Source organism: Hypanus sabinus, chromosome 5, assembly GCF_030144855.1.
Source record: "Hypanus sabinus isolate sHypSab1 chromosome 5, sHypSab1.hap1, whole genome shotgun sequence".
NCBI lineage: Eukaryota > Metazoa > Chordata > Chondrichthyes > Myliobatiformes > Dasyatidae > Hypanus > Hypanus sabinus.
Genome location: NC_082710.1, coordinates 131456388 through 131475735, shown reverse-complemented (window position 1 = coordinate 131475735; position 19348 = coordinate 131456388). Strand labels below are relative to the sequence as shown.

At 39.1% G+C, this 19348-nt stretch overlaps 1 protein-coding gene across 1 annotated transcript in view; it reads left to right on the top strand.

Moving 5' to 3' along the window:
- scel (sciellin) overlaps positions 1-17794 on the top strand; it is an 81138-nt gene extending 63344 nt beyond the window's left edge. The window contains exons 19-25 of the mRNA XM_059969162.1: positions 1384-1467; positions 2369-2446; positions 3902-3976; positions 4815-4886; positions 10452-10560; positions 11681-11783; positions 15926-17794. Coding sequence (XP_059825145.1) covers positions 1384-1467; positions 2369-2446; positions 3902-3976; positions 4815-4886; positions 10452-10560; positions 11681-11783; positions 15926-15942 — 538 coding nt within the window. The 3' untranslated portion in view covers positions 15943-17794. The remainder of the gene's footprint in view (positions 1-1383; positions 1468-2368; positions 2447-3901; positions 3977-4814; positions 4887-10451; positions 10561-11680; positions 11784-15925) is intronic.
- The last annotated feature ends 1554 nt before the right edge of the window (positions 17795-19348 follow it).

The window sequence follows — 19348 nt, the reverse complement described above, 5'->3', positions numbered from 1 at the left end:
TTCCAGCAAGAAGTAGAATGACTTGTGTTTGTGTCTGTTACTTGTGTACAAACCAATAGGTAGTGCCCTCCCTAGCTGCAAAAGCATCAGGCAGTTTTAGATCTGATCAGCTCCCCTGCTTTAGCATTCAGGCATCCGGAAATAAATCTTAAGGATTATGTGGACCTAGTACTCTGACTCATCTATTAAATACTTGTCACTTACCAAGCAAGGATTTAAGTTTCGGTTATTTGTCTCCTAGGCTGTAGCCAGAAGGCATCCCAGAATTGCCACAAGCCCTAGCCCCACCAGATTATGAAAATCTGAGCATGAGAACAGAATGTTTGAATTTCTTTCCTTGACAGATCTGTTATTCTGACATCTGGGAGACTAATGCACCTTTTTCCTCCAGAAAGTTAGCTTGCCTCAGCTCCTTTTGGCTATTTACCAGTAGAGATAAACTGGATGCTAATTGATAAAGGCTAGAGATATTGAGCTTTAGCTTGTTCACTTCAGAGAATATTTCAAGCATTTTGAATTCCAGCATTAAGTAATATACCATTGCCTAGTTTGTGTATATTCATACTATTGATGTATCAAGACATCATAGTACACTGCTGGGGTTTGAAAAACATATAAAATGACTCTAAATGTTGTCACTGTCTGTAAGATGACAGCTTGAAGCCATCAAACTACCTTTTGAGCCTCTATGGAATGTTTTAATTGTTTAAATAAACCCGATGCACTAAAAAGTTATAAGTACAGAGAGAAGCAAATGTATTTACAATGCACTCCACTATATATATATATATAAAACCTTCAGCTATAATGTGATGAAGTTTATGTGTCATCGTTGTTCAACGTGCACATTCTTGTGCATTGGCACCAGTGTGGTTATCCTGAAGTTGGAAGAAGTGTCACAGAATTAATAAAGTTGACTAAAAATAACATAGAACTATTATTTTGCACTTTGTAGACAAACATTGATATTGGTCCTGGTTTATTATTTTCACATATACCAAGATCATACAGATCAAATCTTTGCACTGTGCATTGAGGTAAACCAACAACAATGCATAATAAAGTCTAAAAGCTACAGAGAAAGTGCAGAGCAGGCAAGTGACAAAGTGCTAGATCATAATGAAATAGATTGTAAGGTCAGAGTCCACCTTATCATAAAAGAGGACCATTTAAGAGTCTTATAACATCATGATAGAAGCTGCCCTTAAGCCTGGTGGCACATACTGTACTTTATGTCCTGAATCTCATTATAATTTATACAAAGATACAATAAAATAAAATTAAGCTTTATTGCAATGTGGTTGAAGAAAACTAATAGGAAATTTCAAATAAATTTCATCAAACAAAATGATTTACTAAAGTTAACTTTTGCTTCTATCTTAGATCTACAAATGAACAAGATCTTTACAATGATGAATCAGGCTACAAGTCACCGACCTCTTATACCAAGACAAGTAGGACCTTCAGGTAATTTGTTTAGCTATGTAGTGACTATCTACGTCGAAATTTCTTTAATTGATGGGCTAACTTGATCAATTAATTTGTGCTTTCATGAACATCAGGCTAAAGCTTGACACCTAGTATATGATTTGTATAGATAGGTGCAGCTTAATTTGATTATAGTAGACTCAGGCACATTCATATTTTTCATAAGATATACATCCCCTTTACAATCAAATATTTCTTTCTTTCAAAAATGCACTGCAGCATGGAAGTTGGCTGTAATGTTTCAGAGTTATTGTGTGAACGGGTAAGGATCTATTAAACTAACTGGCATGTATTACACAGAGGTCATGTGACTCACCTGATCTCTTCCCATTTTACTTCCTCATCCTCCTTTGTATGTTGGCAAAGTGTCTTTGACCTGAAACATTCGTTCTTTTTTCCACAGTTGCTGCCTAACCTGCTGAGTGTTTTCAGAATTTTCTATTTCTTTTATTTCTGATTTCCAGCATCTACAGGTTTAGATTTCTAGTCTCTTATGCTGAGATAAATTCTATGAACTGTGAACTTACAATCTATATGATAGAAAATTATGAAATATTGGGGATGGAGTGCAGTCACATGAAGACAAGCTCTTAATTGTGTAAACACGTCTGAATTGCAGTGATCTGGTTAATCACTGATAGGGATTGATTTTAAACATGACAATGGTGAAAATGGGTCATATTAAAGTAGTTTCCCAACATATGCCTTGATTTATTGAGTGCAGTAAAGTCTGGAGTGGTAAGTAAACTGCGGTGTAGTTTGATATTGCACATTATGTGCAAACATTTAAAGGTAAATTACTTTGCTGAGATAAATCGGCATGACAATTTAAGGTGGTGCAGTTATATCTATACAACTAATGGCTGTCTCTCTGTTCCAGCTCTAAGTCAGATAGTGGTAGAAGCCCATCCTCTGATGAGTATCAGTATAATTCTCGATCATCCTACAAGGAAAACAGGTAATTTACTCAATCTCTTTCTTCATCAACTTGGTGTTCTCCATTCCAAAGACCTGTGACTTTGCATAAAGTACTCACAGTCAGTATTGCTGGAGATGCTTTACTTCTGGCATCAGTGTGCTGCTCAAATACTGATATTAGCTCTAGATTAAAGACATGTCAACTGAAATTTGAACTATTATAATAAACTTAAAATAAGGTGACAGAAAAATAATGGATCATAAAATCTTAAGCAAAAATCTATGTATTCAGCTTACAAAAGAAATTTATCCTCTACTGCATGGGCATTGTGGCAATGCTTGCTTATTGAAGTTCACTTTTGAATTTCAGTTCTGTTGAGTCAAATGAAACTGAAGTGCAGAAGTGAAATTGAACAGGTACATTAGTACATCACATGTTTAGCTCATATACCAGAGGACAAATTTCTGCCCAAAGCTTTCTATGGGTTTGATGCACCACCAATAACTCTCGGAGACGTGAGGCGAGATAAAGGCTTTTATTGGCTGGAAGAAAGAACAAGCAGCAATTGACCACCACACTACATGCTGGAGACTGAGGCCGGGGCTGTGTCTCCAATCGCCTTTATACCGGGGTCCATGGGAGGAGCCACAGGAGCAGTCAGCGGGGGGGGGGGGGGGGGGCGTGTCCAGACAGGTATATGTAGTTCACCACAGGGTTCCACTGACAGTGCAAGGGATGTTTTCCATACCTTGAGTAGAGACTATTCTCCTGTGGACAGGTACAACCAGCTGCTTACAATATATATTCATGACTTAGTGGAAGGAAGCAAATGTGGGTCAAGGTCAAGCCATGAGGACTTTACAAATAATTTACCGAGAGTATCAGTGACTGAGTGATAAGTTAACAAATGGAGTATAAGGGGGAAAAATGTAAAGCTGTTCTCTATTCCCCATTCATGTTTCCCTCTCATACCTTCTCTTCTTCCCTGCCCATCATTCCCTCTAGTGCTCCTGCTCCTTCTCTTTCTTCCATGGTCTTCTCTCCTCACCTATCAGATTTCCCCTACTCCAGCCCTTTATCGCTTTCACCAATCAACTTCCCAGCTCTTTACTTCAGCCATTCCACCTCTCCAGGTTTCACCTGTCACCTGTCACCTTGTACTTCTTCCTCCCCTCCCCCCCCCATCTTTTTATTCTGACTTTTCCCCTTCCTTTCCAGGCTTGATGAAGGACTGAAATATTGCATGTTTTCCACAGTTGCTTCCTGGCCTGTTTTGCACCTCCAGCATGTTGTGTGTGTTGCTTTGCGTTTCTAGCAGCTGCAGATTTTTCCCATGTTTGTATATTGGAATGAAGATTTGATATATAAACAAGGATTATTAAACATATCTTGCATTTGATATGTAAGGAAAAAAGATCAGAATTATCAAAAGGGAGTGCTGAACATGATATTGTATTGAAGTGCAACAAATTACAATTTCTGTTTTTCTCCTAGCCCTCCTTCTGATGATGATGAATCTTCAGGCTATCGATCCCCAGGCTATTCCCTGCAGAGAAACTGGAGCTCCAGGTCTGGCATTTGGTCTTTTCTGTAAATTCAGTTAAACAGTTTTAAAATCTATTAATTCATTATAGATAAATATGTTTAATGTGTTTGTAAGATCAAGGGAGTATGGAGATTGTGATATAGTACAATGAAATTCCTTCAGATTAAAAATTCTGTATTGATACTTACAATTTGATAAATATGCATGTCTTGTTGCACTTTATTGTGAATTACTTCTTTCAAAGTTTAATTCATATTTTACTTTCTTAAAAGATTTTGCTCCCTTTCTTTCTTGACATAAATAGTTCTTGCAACCTGCAACCTGCTATGCTCTAAAATGAACAAAACAAGGAATGAGCTGGATAGTAGGCCAGGGCACATTTTTAGCTTCATGATGCAAATTATCGAGTGATTGTGGGTCACTTTTAGGGGTGGGATTGCAGGTTTCAGTAACTGTTCTTGCCAGAAAAGCAAAGGGGATAAATATGAGCTAATAGTTTGGGGAAAAAAGACAATACACAATAAAATGCAGGAGGATAAGTATGTTTAATGTAGATGAAAATTAACAGTTTTTGTGGCTGTGTTATAGTTTCATAGTTGAGAGTGCCTTAAATTAAGAGGGGCAGAAGAATTTTTTCTTATTTATACAGCCTTTTGAGTCGATGTAGATTTCAGCAGAACACTTCCATCTTTCCCACTCCCTTTTCCCATGTGATTCTATCTCACCTGCCCATCAACTCCCTTTTAAGTTATTTTCTTACTTACCTGCACCAAGAAGTAATTAATATTAGACAACCAAAAGAGAATGAATATAAAACATGGGACCAAACTGATCACACGATCTGTCTTTTTGTTTCCTCAGCTCGTCTCTTTCAGATGGCAAGAATCCTGCGAAAGTAATAACTATGACCACAAACTACACCAGCGCTGGACAGTAAGAAAACACATCCTTACTTTTGATTGAGTTAGTTTTGTGGTAGAAAATTCTTTGATGGGATGAAGACTTACTTAAATGTCCTGAGTAACACACACACACACACACACACACACACACACACACACACACACACACACACACACACACACACACACACACACACACACACACACACACACACACACACACACACACACACACACACACAAAGTGCCAGAGGTACTCAGCAGGTCAGGCAGCATCTATAGAGGGGAATGGCAAAGGGTCCTGATGAAGGGTCTCGGCTTGAAACGCCGGTGGTTTGTTCCTCTCTCTAGATGGCGGTGCTGGCGGGGTAGGCGGTAGAACAACAATGTGTATGACTTAGAGTAAAATCAAAATCTTCTTCTGGACACTTTTGTCAGTTCACCTTTGAAGTAAAGTATATTCTGTGGAATGTTTATCCACTTTCTAACACTAAATTAATCATCTAAATAAAGGATTTCATTAAACTGACAGAAGAAACTAAAACTAATGTCACAGGGATTGCCCTCTTGAGGTTTGGATTCAGATATATTGTAGAACTAGAGCAAAAGGAATCTTTACCCTGTCTTTGTCCTGGAAGCTGCCTTGGGAGTTAAAGTTCAATGATGAATGACGTCATATCAACTGACCACTTGACTCTGGATAATTCCATGGACTATCCCGAATGCCCCAATTGGGAGCCGGATCTTTTCCACTAAGAAAGTCAAAAATGGTCAGTGATTTTCAAAATGATAACTGAACAACAAGGGGAAGTGCTTCAGTCATGCAAGGACAAAAATCGAAAACACAGCTTTGCCAACGAGCAAGTTGTCCTCTCTGTCAGAATCAGAATCAGGTTTATTATCACTAACATTTGTCGGGAAATTTGGTATTTTGTGGCAGCAGAAGAGTGCAAAGGCAAAACAATTGCTATAAGTTACAATAAACAAACAATGCGAAAGAGGCAAAATGAGATAGTGCTCATGGGCCATACAAGAATCTAATGGCGGAGGGGAAGAAGCTGTTCCTCAAACATTGAGTATGGGTCTTCAACTTCCTGCACCTCCTTGCCAATGGTAGTAATGAGAAGAAACCATGTCCCAGATTGTGAGAGTTCTTAGTAATCCACAAAGTTCTGGATCGACTCAACATTCCAAAGCTTCTCAGGGGAGGTCTTCCAGTTACTAGCGAAGTTCGTTCTGAACTCGGCCAATGACAATGGGGTGGAGCCATGGCCATGAATTCTTTTATCTGTACCATTTAAAATACAAACCTAATCCACATCCATGCTAGAGATATTGAGTGAGGCATGCAATACTCACATATGCTTTCTTGCCTTCATTATGTATTGGTGAATGGAAAGCTGAAATTGCAATAGTTCTACTTCAGTCCATTAGTATCACCATTGGATAGAGAGAAAATACAAGATGCTCAGATCTGAATGAACATAATTATCAAGTGCAGGAGGAAAGGAACAGAATTACAATCTAAGTCTCCTAACTAACTGACTAGTTACATCCTGGTCTGGTATGGAAACACCAATGCCCCTGAAAGGAAAAATCTACAAGAAGTAGTGGATACAGCCCAGTCAATCATGGGTAGAACCCTCCCCACATTTGAGCCCACCTACAAGGAGAGCTGTCACAGGAAACCACCATCAATGGTCCCAACCATCCAGGCCATGCTCTCTTCTCACTACTGCCATCAGGAAGAAGGTACAGGAGCCTCAGGACCCACACAAACAGATTCAGGAACAGTTATTACCCCTGAAGCATTATGCTCTTGAACCTGAGAGGATAGCTACACTCACCCCAACACTGAACTGATTCCACACACTATAGAAGCAAAACACACAAAATGCTGCTGGAATGCAGCAGGCCAGACAGCATCTATAGGAAGAAGTACAGTCGATGTTTCGGGCTGAGACCCTTCGTCAGGACTAGCTGAAAGAAAAGAGAGTAAGAGATTTGAAAGGGGGACGGGGAGATCTGAAATGATAGGAGAAGACGGTGGGGGGGGGGGTGAGGCTAAGAGCTGGAAAGGTGATTGGCAAAAGGGAAGGGAAAGGATCATGGGATGGGAGGCTAGGATGGAAGAAAGGGGGAGGGGAGCACCAGAGGGAGATGGAGAGCAGAGAAGGAGTGATTGTGAGAGTGACAGAGAGAGAGAAAAAAAGAGAGAGAAAAGGGGTGGGATAATAAATACATAAATAAAGGATGGGGTAAGAAAGTGAGGACGGGCATTAATGGAAGTTAGAGAAATCAATGTTTATGCCATCAGGTTGGAGGAACAACACCTTATATTCCGTCTGGGTAGCCGCCAACCTGATGGCATAAAGATTGAGTGTGGCTTCATCTTGACAGTAGAGGAGGCCATGGATAGACATATCAGAATGGGAATGGGACGTGGAATTAAAATGTGTGGCCACTGGGAGATCCTGCTTTCTCTGGCGGACCGAGCATAGGTGCTCAGTGAAACGGTCTCCCAGTCTGCGTCGGGTCTCACCAATATATAGAAGGCTGCACCGGGAGCACCGGACACAATATACCACACCAGCCAACTCACAGGTGAAGTGTCGCCTCACCTGGAAGGACTGTCTGGGGCCCTGAATGGTGGTGAGGGAGGAAGTGTAAGGGCAGGTGTAATACTTGTTCCGCTTACAAAGATAAGTGCCAGGAGGGAGATCGGTGGGAAGGGATGGGGGGACGAGTGGACAAGGGAGTCGCATAGGGAGTGATCCCTGCGGAAAGCAGAAAGAGGGGAGGAGGGAAAGATGTGCTTGAAGGTGGGATCCTGTTGGAGGTGGCAGAAGTTATGGAGAATTATATGTTGGACCCAGAGGCTGGTGGGGTGGTAGGTGAGGACAAGGGGAACCCTATCCCGAGTAGGGTGGCAGGAAGATAAGGTGAGCGCAGATGTGCGGGAAATGGGAGAGATGCGTTTGAGAGCAGAGTTGTTTGCGGAGGAAGGGAAGCCCCTTTGTTTAAAAAAGGAAGACATCTCCTTCGTCCTGAGAGCAGATGCAGCAGAGATGGAGGAATTGTGAGAAAGGGATAGCATTTTTGCAAGAGATAGGGTGTGAAGAGGAATAGTCCAGGTAGCTGTGAGAGTCCATAGGCTTAGAGTAGATATTAGTAGATAAGTCACCTCCAGAGGTGGAGACAGAAAGATCAAGAAAGGGGAGGGAGATGTTGGAAATGGACCAGGTAAATTTGAGGGCAGGGTGAAAGTTGGAGGCAAAGTTAATGAAGTCAATGAGCTCAGCATGTGTGCAGGAGGCAGCGCCAATGCAGTCTTCGATGTAGTGAAGGAAAAGTGGGGGATGGATACCCATATAGACTTGGAACATGGACTGTTCCACAAAGACAACAAAAAGGCAGGCATAACTGGGACCCATGCGGGTGCCCATGGCTACACCTTTGGTTTGGAGGAAGTGGGAGGAGCCAAAGGACAAAGGAGAAATTATTAAGAATAAGGACTAATTCCACTAGATGGAGGAGAGTGGTGGTAGTGGAGAACTGGTTAGGTCTGGAATCCAAAAAGAAGCAGAGAGCTTTGAGACCTTCCTGGTGGGGGATGGAGGTATATAGGGACTGGACATCCATGGTGAAAATAAGGCAGTAGGGGCCAGGGAACTTAAAATCATTCAAAAAATGCAAAGCATGAGAAGTGTCACGAACATAAGTGGGAAGGGATTGAACAAGGGGGGATAAAACAGTGTTGAGGTAAGCAGAAATGTGTTTGGTGGGGCAGGAGCAAGCTGAGACAATAGGTCTATCTGGAGAGGCAGGTTTGTGGATCTTGGATAGAGGTAGAAATGGGAAGTGTGGGGTTTGGGAGCTATGAAGTTGGTGACAGTGGATGGGAGATTCCCCAGAGCTGATAAGTTTGGTGATGATGTAGGGGACAATGGCCTGGTGCTCCTTGGTAGGGTCATGATCGAGGAGTAAATAAGAGGAGGTATCAGCAAGTTGTCGCTGTGCCTTGGCCAGGTGGAGGTCAGTACGCCAGGCTACAGAACCCCCTTTATCAGCGGGTTGTATAGTAAGGTTGGGATTGGTGCAGAGGGAGTGGAGAGCAGAGCGTTTGGAAGGAGTGAGATTGGAATTGGAACAAGGTGTAGTGAAGTCGAGGCGGTTGATGTCCCATCAGCAGTTAGCAATAAAGAGATCCAGAGCAGGCAGAAGACCAGAACGGGGTGTCCATGAAGAGGAGGAGGGTTGAAGGCAGTGAGTCTACACACTATGGACTCACTTTCAAGGACTCTACAACTCATGTTCTCATTATCTATTTATTTATTTGTTTGTTTGTTTATTTATTTAATTTTCATTTTGTATTGGCACCCAGTTTGTTGTTTTTGCACATCAGTTGTTAGTCCATCTTTGTTGTGTGCAGTTTTTCATTGACTCTTAGTGTTTCTTTGTACTTACTGTGAATACCTGCAAGAAAATGAACCTCAGGATAATATACGGTGACACATATATAGATAGATAGATAATAAATTTAATTTGAACTTTGATACCTTGATGCTGCAAACAATGAATTTTTGAGGGATGTTCGTTCTGTTTATGTTTTTGGATAATGCCCGGAACAAGAACTGTAATCAAATGAAATTATTTTTATTAGTAAACCATTGAACAAATACTGTATAAATGTACTGCAAGCTTTCATTAGAGTAACACTTCAACAGTCTCGCACACTTGGGATTTCGTGGTGTCAGACTTACAGATTTTCAAGCCTTTTGAACGTGATTCCTATTAATGGGCCAAGATGCATTTAATTCGCCTTTTTTCAGATTTTACACAATAGATTGTCCAGTTATTATTAAAGTGAGTATGGGAATGTGGTCCCAATATGATTAATAGGGGTGCAGGAACACTAAATGCAAAACCCATCAGGATCTCTGAATGATAAGATCACCCATTTATCGGTATTTTAATGAGAATGCTGAATGTATAAATTATGTGCAGGAAAGTGTTAAACTACATCTTTTCTTATTTTTGGGTGAATCCTGCTCTTTGATATGTAAAGATGTTTGCAAATAACAATTGATCCATAAACTTGTGATCAGAACTGATAAGGATTGCCCAAGCATGGTTGAAGTCACTTCCAGCTCGGCCTCCTCCCCTTCCCATGACTTCTTGTTCCTTCATAAATGCCAAAAGGACTGTGCTTGGCATCTCCTTGCCGCACAGACAGGAAACCGTGTGTGGGTTTAAATCCAAATCTAAGCCTAAAAAAATGGCAAAGCCAAGTATACCATCTGTTGCTACTTAATAGGAATTTTTTTCTTCATAATTTTGGTCTGTTCTTTTATCCAATTTTAAATGTGTCCCTGTGCACATTTTGTAATTGGAAATAAGGGCAAGTTATTGCTTTGTTCCTCCGCCCTACCCAACTGCATACTCTTTCTGTCCTCATTTTAACATCACATGCTTCATGTTAATGATATTGGCAAAGGATGTTGATGATCTTCCAGAACCTTATTTTGAATCTGAGTAAGCATGTAGTAACACTGTTTAATTCTCCTCAAATTAAGCGACAATGTTTGGCTTGCAGGACTACGAAAGATAAAAATGTGTGCAGCCAGTGCTACAAACCATTTAACAACAGTCCAAAAATGATCCTGGACGATCTGAACATTAACTGTCATGCATCATGCTTTAAGGTAAAACGATTTGAATGGTAATGAACCCACCTGTTACAGGTTGGTGATGTCATCGAGTCATAAGCAGTTGTGTCATAACAAGAGGTGTTACAGCCAATCAGCTTTGATGGGAATCTTGGTCAGGATGGATCAGACAGCCAAAGGGCCTGTTTCCTTGCTGTATGACTCCATGACTCAATTGTATGCCGACTGGGGAGGTACTATTGAGCCTCATCCCACTCTTCAGCTCTTGGTTAATAGCATTGTAAATAGTAGAAATTCATGCACATATTCTAAACAGGTCCCTCATTCCTAAACCTAACATAAAGGTGGCAATGTGCAAAATCTCCAGCATAAGTAGCAAAGCTATGTCCCATCTGCCATGATCACGAGAAACTGGCCTGTTTAGTCCTCTTTCTAGATGGCATCAGTTAAACATTATCACAGCCTTATGTTTAACAGTAGGTTGTTTCCACCTTTTTGGTATCACTCTGTAGTGAAACAAGAAATGCTTACTCGGCACTAGATCCATCAGAAGTTTAACCAACATTATATGGACTCAAACGCATACACTCACAGTCTATTGGCCATGTTATTTTCCTTCGAAAGATAATTAATGATGCCTGTTGTTTATTGCCTTTAAAAATTCAAAAGTACATCCTCCCTCTCAGAGTTATTTGTCAAATTGGGTCATAAGTTGTCCATATCATCAAATATATCATCCCTCACACAATGAATTTATAAAAGTAATCCTCAAAAATGCATTTCCTATCCATATTTTTACCTTGAACATCCATTGTTTGGTGAGTTTTCAGTGGATACCAATCCATGGAAACTCTTCACATTCAATACAAAATTACTTCATGCTTTGTCTAGACAGCAGCCTATTAGGCATCATTCAAACTTCCCTAGTCTTCAGACCAAACATACTGAAGGAACACCTTAAAGACATTGAGAAATAATTTACCTGTTACCACCCGCCACCCACCTCTCAAAACTAGTGCACAGGAGATCAGTAAGCCTCTGCAAGTGAAAGAAAAGTTGTGTTTCTATTTAATTTGGTTTTGTTGGTAGGATTTGCTAAAGTGTATGTGTTAGTTCATTTCAACAGATTATATAATTACATTTTATTTTGCTGCAGTGTCAAATTTGCAACCAATCACTTGAAAACCTGAATGCTGGAGACAGTCTCTGGGTTCACCATCGTACTGTGCATTGCGAATCATGCTATGATAAAGCAAAAGGTGAGTGACAGCATTTACAGAGGCAAATTAAAATACTGGCCTGGATGTTGTTGACCATACAGTGCAGAGCGCACAGAAGTTACTTCCACAAGTATTGTTACATTTGGGGGTTTCCAAACAAACAGTAAGTCCCCAAACATATCGACGAGGAAATCTGCAGAAGCTGGAAATTCAAGCAACACACACAGAATGCTGGTGGAACATAGCAGGCCAGGCAGCATCCCTAGGAAGAAGATTAGTCGACATTTTGAGCTGAGACCCTTCGTCAGGACTAACTGAAAGAAAAGATAGTAAGAGATTTGAAAGTGGGATGACACTTCACCTGTGAGTCGGCTGGTGTGCTGTACTGTGTCTGGTGTGATATACTGTGTCTGGTGCGGCCTTCTATATATTGGTGAGACCCGACGCAGGCTGGGAGACCTTTTCACTGAACGTCTACACTCTGTCTGCCAGAGAAAGCAGGATCTCCCAATGGCCACACATTTTAATTTCATGTCCCATTCCCATTCTGATATGTCTATCCATGGCCTCCTCTACTGTCAAGATGAAGCCACACTCAGGTTGGAGGAATAACACCTTATATTCCGCCTCAGTAGCCTTCAACCTGATGGCATGAACGTTGATTTCTCTAACTTCGGTTAATGCCCCTCCTCCCCTTCTTACCCCATCCCTTATTTACTTATTCCCCCCCCCTTTTCTTCTCTCTCTACCCCTCTCACAATCACTCCTTGCCTGCTCTCCATCTCCCTCTGGTGCTCCCTTCCCCTTTTCTTTCTCCCTAGGCCTCCCATCCCATAACCCTTTTCCTTCTCTAGCTGTGTATCCCTTTTGCCAATCAACTTCCCAGCTCTTAGCTTTATCCCTCCCCTTCCTGTCTTCTCCTATCATTATGGATTTCCCCCTCCCCCTTCCACTTTCATACCTCTTACTATCCTTTCTTTCAGTTAGTCCTGACAAAGAGTCTCAGTCAGAAGCTTCATACTTCTTCCTATACATGTTGCCTGGCCTGCTGCATTCTACCAGCATTTTGTGTGTGTTGTCCCCAAACATATCACACAATTGAGTATGATATCATGGTAACAGCTTGTGTGTTTCTCAAACAGCAAAACTGGGGAATCTTCTCTTGGATGCTTAGTCCAAGATTTCCTTTTCTTTTTAAAATATTTTATTAATTTTAAACAAGCATAATAAGTATATTTACAAACATTGAAATTAAAGCTTGTTAAATTGGTTCTTGACTGGTTGTAGAAAATTCTTTGAGTAACTTATTGTCGCCCAATCTTAAATAGCAAAATATGGAATGAAAGAGGCCATGTTCAATTTGAAGTACTGACAGAATTCTTGAAATTTTAAGGTGGTATACTTGAAGCTAATGTATTATTTTAAAAAAGTAGATATGCAATATTTTTGGAAATAACTATGTATGTAGCTTAAATATATAATTAGGCTATGCAAGTTAAATTGCAATCCTACCTATGCCTCTATAGCATTGATAGGAAATCCACTTTGAGCAAGTAGTTTGCAAATTGCAGTACTGTTTAGAAACGTGAGTTCAGATGGAAATTACTATCCATATTCTAACTCTTACCCTGCTGTCCATGCTGAGAAGCCATCCTTACACATTATGCATCCAGTTTTAGCAACGTGTTGAATTTAGAATTCAAAACCCTCCATGTTTTTGCCTTTCCCTGTGTCTGTGAATACCTTAAGTATTCTATACTTTAGAATACACTGAAACACACCAAATATATCAAATTGTGCTGGAGGGTTATTCACAAGATAACCTACTGTTGACATGTCTTAAAGTTCTTTGGTGAAAACAGAATGACTCTGAAACTGCTACTTTGCTTAAAAAGTATCACATGACTCTACCAATAGAATAGCACTATTTAACATGCATCAGCAATGACAGATGTTCCTGGCATAGAGATAAATTACAGGGGATATCTGCACATCTCTCATGTTGTTCATTTTCCAGTTAAATTGTTCTTCCTCTGGTGTTGTGTTCAGTTGCCAAGGCAATAATCTATAGATAGCTGAACAGTATGTTGGTTAGCTCCTTCAAGTTGCAACAAAAAACCATCCTCTTTAATCTTTGGCCTTTAATGTATCCTACTGTCATCAAATGTTTGATTGAACTCTGGTAATAATTTTTGCAAAGTTAAAGGCACTATATAAATGTAGGTTGTCATTGTTTTGGCAATGCCCAGTTTATATTGATACTCCTTGTATCAGTCCATCATCCTAACTTGGAACGAAAAGTCTGAAGAAATTCACTACTTTCATTTTTAGGCTGCCCTATTCAAACTTTCAATGTCAATGCATTGCAACACGTGAACATTTTGTTATGATAGTTCTTTAAATTCACAATGGGTTTCAGAATTAGAGATATAGTTCAAGTTGAAGCTTAATTGTCATTCACCCATATATAAATGCCCATGAATACAGCCAAAAAAGACAGCGTTACTTTGGGGCCAAGGTGCAAAACACTACCAACGGTCATACACAATATGAGGCATGTCTAGCTCATATAAGATAGCAAGCACATATAAGATAGCAGTAATATACAATATCGCAAAAAATATAGTCCAAATCTCTGAGTCCATGAATGTTGTAGAAGTCTGCAGTCGAATACAATACTTCTCTTGAGTGAACACTGGAGGCAGCACCAACTCCAGCAAGGATGCCACGCCACACCACCTCTGCCACTCCAGTGGAGCGCCCAACTTTTACGCCTCTCCCTGGGCTGCTGCAAACAGGCAGCACCGCACTTGAAGCCTAATCCTCATTATGACTGAGGTTACTGCCATCTGCCCCTGCGGTATGCCAATAAATCAATGAATTGGGCTTGCAGCATTTCACACCATTAATGTCCAACAGGGCCTTACGATCACAAGAAAAGCGACTAAGATGATCATTTGCTGTTAGACTGCACATCTCCTTCGCACACCAACACCTCTGTTACAGGCAGAGTCATGCTCCACACCCAAGTCCAGCTCCTTCAGTTTCTCTGCCAACAAGCAATTCGCTGATGGGGTAGACCTGCAGTACTTTAAGTTCTTAATGACCAGCAGGGTCTTGTGATGATAAAAAAATACATTTATAAAAGAAAAATACATCTTTGGCTGACCCTGTAAAAGCCACTGTGTCCGAGCGTGCCACCATCTTACCAGAAGACAAGATAGAATGCATCTTACAACATTTTAGAGAATATTTTACTATTTGTTGAACAGGAATTCGATAACATTTTGGCAGCAGTTATACCCAGAAATGCTGTTTGCTTCCCATAACAAATAAATTTCTATTCATCCAACAACTTTGCAAAATAACTTAACAACAGATAAAAAAAAGAATAGGTACAAACAGAAAGATACTCTTTCAGGATTTTCTTTCACACTTAATCTTAAACCGATTTTATTTGCCTCTACTTTAATTCTGTCTTTGGGGGAGGCTTTGAACATACAAAGAAGTATAAAACAGGCAACCCATTTCACCTTTCTCTGAGATGTTATCTCACTCCAGTCAGCGATACTATTAACTGGAATGAATGGAAGACAGCTTGTTAATTTACTAATGCTTATTTTACACTAAGGTACAAGCTCAACAATTTCCCAGCAGTCTGATTGATGGATCTTTTGCCACTGATTTATTCTTTCTGCCTTCATATGATACTGTAATGTTTTACACTTTGAAACTTAGGAATTTGTATTTGTAGGTTTATATTCCATAACTACTTTTTATTAACTGCCGGTTATGATATTCATTTCCACTGAAGTTAATGGAACCAAACTTCAATAGGGGAATATAATTAGTGTCTGTCAGTATTATATCCACTTAATGCCAGTGAACTGACATAAATTTCTATCTTTCATTGTAGTATCATTGAATAATAATCAGATTTTCCATATCTTCTCTTCTCCATGATGGTTATTATGAATCTTGGCTTATCCAGAATATATTTTTAAAAAATTAATCAATAGCTTTGGTATAAACTAGACTGGCTTGCAGTGATATGTTTCACTTAATGAACAGCATATTGTTAATGGAACATCATTCTATATGACTCTAAATACAAAATGCAATAAGATATAGAATTTTTATTTTGGTTTCGAAACCTGAAGAACCTTTCTGCTTTTTTATAGCTCAGCTTGGATACTAAATGGAACCTCAATAGAACCTTTCTATGGCTTGGGATCTACTGGGGATTAAAGAACATATTTACACAACATTTTGGACTTCAGAAGTTATTTCACTCAAATTATATTGCTTTTCTATAATTGTAATTTTTGGATTCCATTTTAAAATAACGGAGAACTATATCTCTGAATCCTCTTCATGTTATGTACTATAGACCAATTAGATGAAAAGAACCGGTGTATGTGAGGTGAAAGCACTGCTTCTGGTGAAGGTGAATAGCTGCCATAAAGTAATTTTTTTACTTGCTTAATGTATATTTAAAGAGGAATACTAATATCTAATAAGCTCTCCTTCTTAAGACAATATTTACCAGTTTATACTATGTAAACCATTAATTACTGTGCTAATTTTGCTTTATCTAAAGAACCATGTACTCCAAATTATGTTAGACAACTAATTAAAATACATAAATTGAACAAAAAACCTTAATTTAAAACAAACTTGCAATGCAAACATTCTTCCATCTTTCTAATATATAATTACTGGACTAATGACAAAAAAGGCTCATACATTAAAGATTTTTTGATGTACAGTAAGAGTTCCAATCTTGAAGAGGCATCTTTAACTACCATGGTGCAGAAATCTTATATCTGTATGGCTTAATTTAGCAATATATCTAAAATTTGAAGATGTTCAATAAAAATGGTGTTCATGGACAATTTGTGTTACACAATTTCATTGGTGCATTGGTAATTGTGTCATGCACCATCCTATTTAGTATGACAATGTTCTTTCTTTAAATGCTGGCATTGTTAATGAAGATAATTTTCTAAATTTTATGGAGATTTATATTTCTATATGGTACAGATCATGTGTAAATGTCATTATCTTTTTATTTCAATTACTGTTGTTATCTTTGTAACTAATGAGTGGCCAGATTTTTCTATTGGTCTGGAGTAATAGCTGATCATAACAACAGAAGCATTGATAAGATCCTTCAAACATATGCACAACACTAATGTGTCCAAGCTGTAGATGTTTCTACTAATAGAGATGAATAATCAGGCATTTTTAAAAAATCTATCTATCGGCTGGACAGCAGTTGTGAAAGTGATTTGAGTTGAATTCAGTTTGTTTACATTTGCAACAGTTGATAGCTCTAATGATTAAAATAAAGGAACAAAATGTTGTTGTTCTACTGCCAATAGAACTACTTCTGAATGTTGCCTATAGAAATTTGTGGCCCACTCAGTCATAATATGCTGAAAGATGGTTTAGATATTTTAATGAACAAAAATATGGTTTAAGCTGGTTGTGATTCAAATAGATATTGAAATTGGTCAGATTTAATTGCAAATCTTGCATTCCATATGTTGCATCATCTTTAAAAGTGCCTCCTTCTTTATTTACAAGAGTGCTGCTCCATTATGCCTAATTAACTTGTTGGCAATCTAGGATTCAAAATCAGATCTCATAGAAAAGAAATGAGATCATGTGTTTTTACAAAACTTTGAAAACTGAACATCTTTCACATTCTCAGTTTCTCTAATAATTGACCATAAATTTAGATGATATATACACCTGTACTGAGAATAACATAATTTGGTCTAATGGATCTAAACAATCAACTTATCTGAAGCAGGCAGCAATTTGATTGCCAACATGGAATACTATCTTGTAACTGAGGAATATTGTAACTTCTCTGGTACGCATTAGGGCATGAACATACTGCTGGCATAGAGGTGTTTTGTTGACAATATTGTGCTAATAAAAGAACTAAGCAAAATAGTAAGCTTTACCCTTAATTATGTGTGTATTGACTTTGTAATTTGAAAACCATTGCTTTTTATTTCACGTTAAAATGTTAACTCAGATTTATTTTGATTACTTATTTGTGGGAATATGGTTATTGTCTGAAACCAGCATGTATTCTTCATCCTCAATAGTTCAAAGTAAATTTATAATCTAAGGATGCGTATGTTATATTACCCTGAGATTTATTTTCTTGCATGCTTTTACAGTAGATACAAAGAAACACAATAGAATCAATGAAAAGCCACATGCAAAGATGAACAGACAACTCAGGTGCGAAAGAAGACAAACTGTGCAAATGTAAAAAAAGAAAGTAATAAATAATACTGAGAACATGATTGTAAAGTCCTTGAATGTGAGTCTATAGGTTGTGGATCCAGGTGAGGTGAGTGTGGTTATGCACACTGGTTCAGAAGGGTAATAACTATCCCTGAGACTGGTGATGAAATCATCCTGTGATTTCAATCTCTGAGGCCGACATGAAAGCATCCTTCAGGAGGGTGAACCCATGGAAAACATCTGGCCCAGATGGTGTACCTGGTCGAGTCCTTGAACTGTGTGGTTTGCAGGGCAATGCTAAAGACAGTTAAAACCCAATGTTTTTTCTACGGGATTGTGGTTACAAAGTGACCAAATCAGGCTGAGAAAGGCAGTTTTATTTTCCCTAAAGAACACAAGTATAGTTTGCAAAAGGAATATTTCATCATTGTTGAAACTAACTCTTTCAGTTCCATGGTTAAATGTGAACATAACCATATGAGAAATAAAATCATAAGTAATTCATTTGGCCCTTTGTGCCTGTTCCCTTGTTCAGGAAGATCATGGAGGAATCTCCATATTACTACCACTCTCCTGAACTATTGCACATCACCTGATTCCTTTCCTCTATGAAAATCTGGATCATCTGCTCAGACCTTCAGGGTACACATTATACGTTGACCTAGATTCCATAATTTTCTCTTCCAACATCCACTTTTTTCCACAATCAATCCTTTCTCATTTTGGTAATTAAGCCTTTGTGATACATGACCCTGATTAGTATTGGTTTTATTCTTACAGAATTTTACCCAGATCTGCAGTTCTTGTCTCTGTTGGATGAAAGTGCATTTGGTCTATTTCAATTTTCCCTACATTTTTGAAGAGACACAAAAAGTCTTGAATTTGTGCTCTGGTTCATAAGCAGTGAGAGGAAGAAATGGATTGTAGGTGTAAGGAGAAGCTTGTGGAAGAGATGATCCTGGGACAGGGAGAGCCAATGGGAGATCTACTCTATTGAAAGGGATGTTTGCAGAGGGAGTTGGATGGGAGTCAGAACATGATGACTCCATGGGCCCTGCATGTGTAGTTAAGTATGGAAGCAATATCAAAATAAGCACTGCACCTCATCTGGAGGACGTCTTTGCGGGAGTTTCTCAGGTCACTGGCTCAGGCACAGTGATCTTCAGATGCTTTATCAATGACCTTCTTTCAATCGCATGATTGTAATTAGGAATGTTCAGTGAAGATTGTATAAATTTCAGCACCAATCACGCTTCCTTAGACAATGAAGCATTCCACTTTCAAAAGCAGCAAGACTTGGACAGTATCCAGACCTAGGCTGATAGGGTAGCAAATAA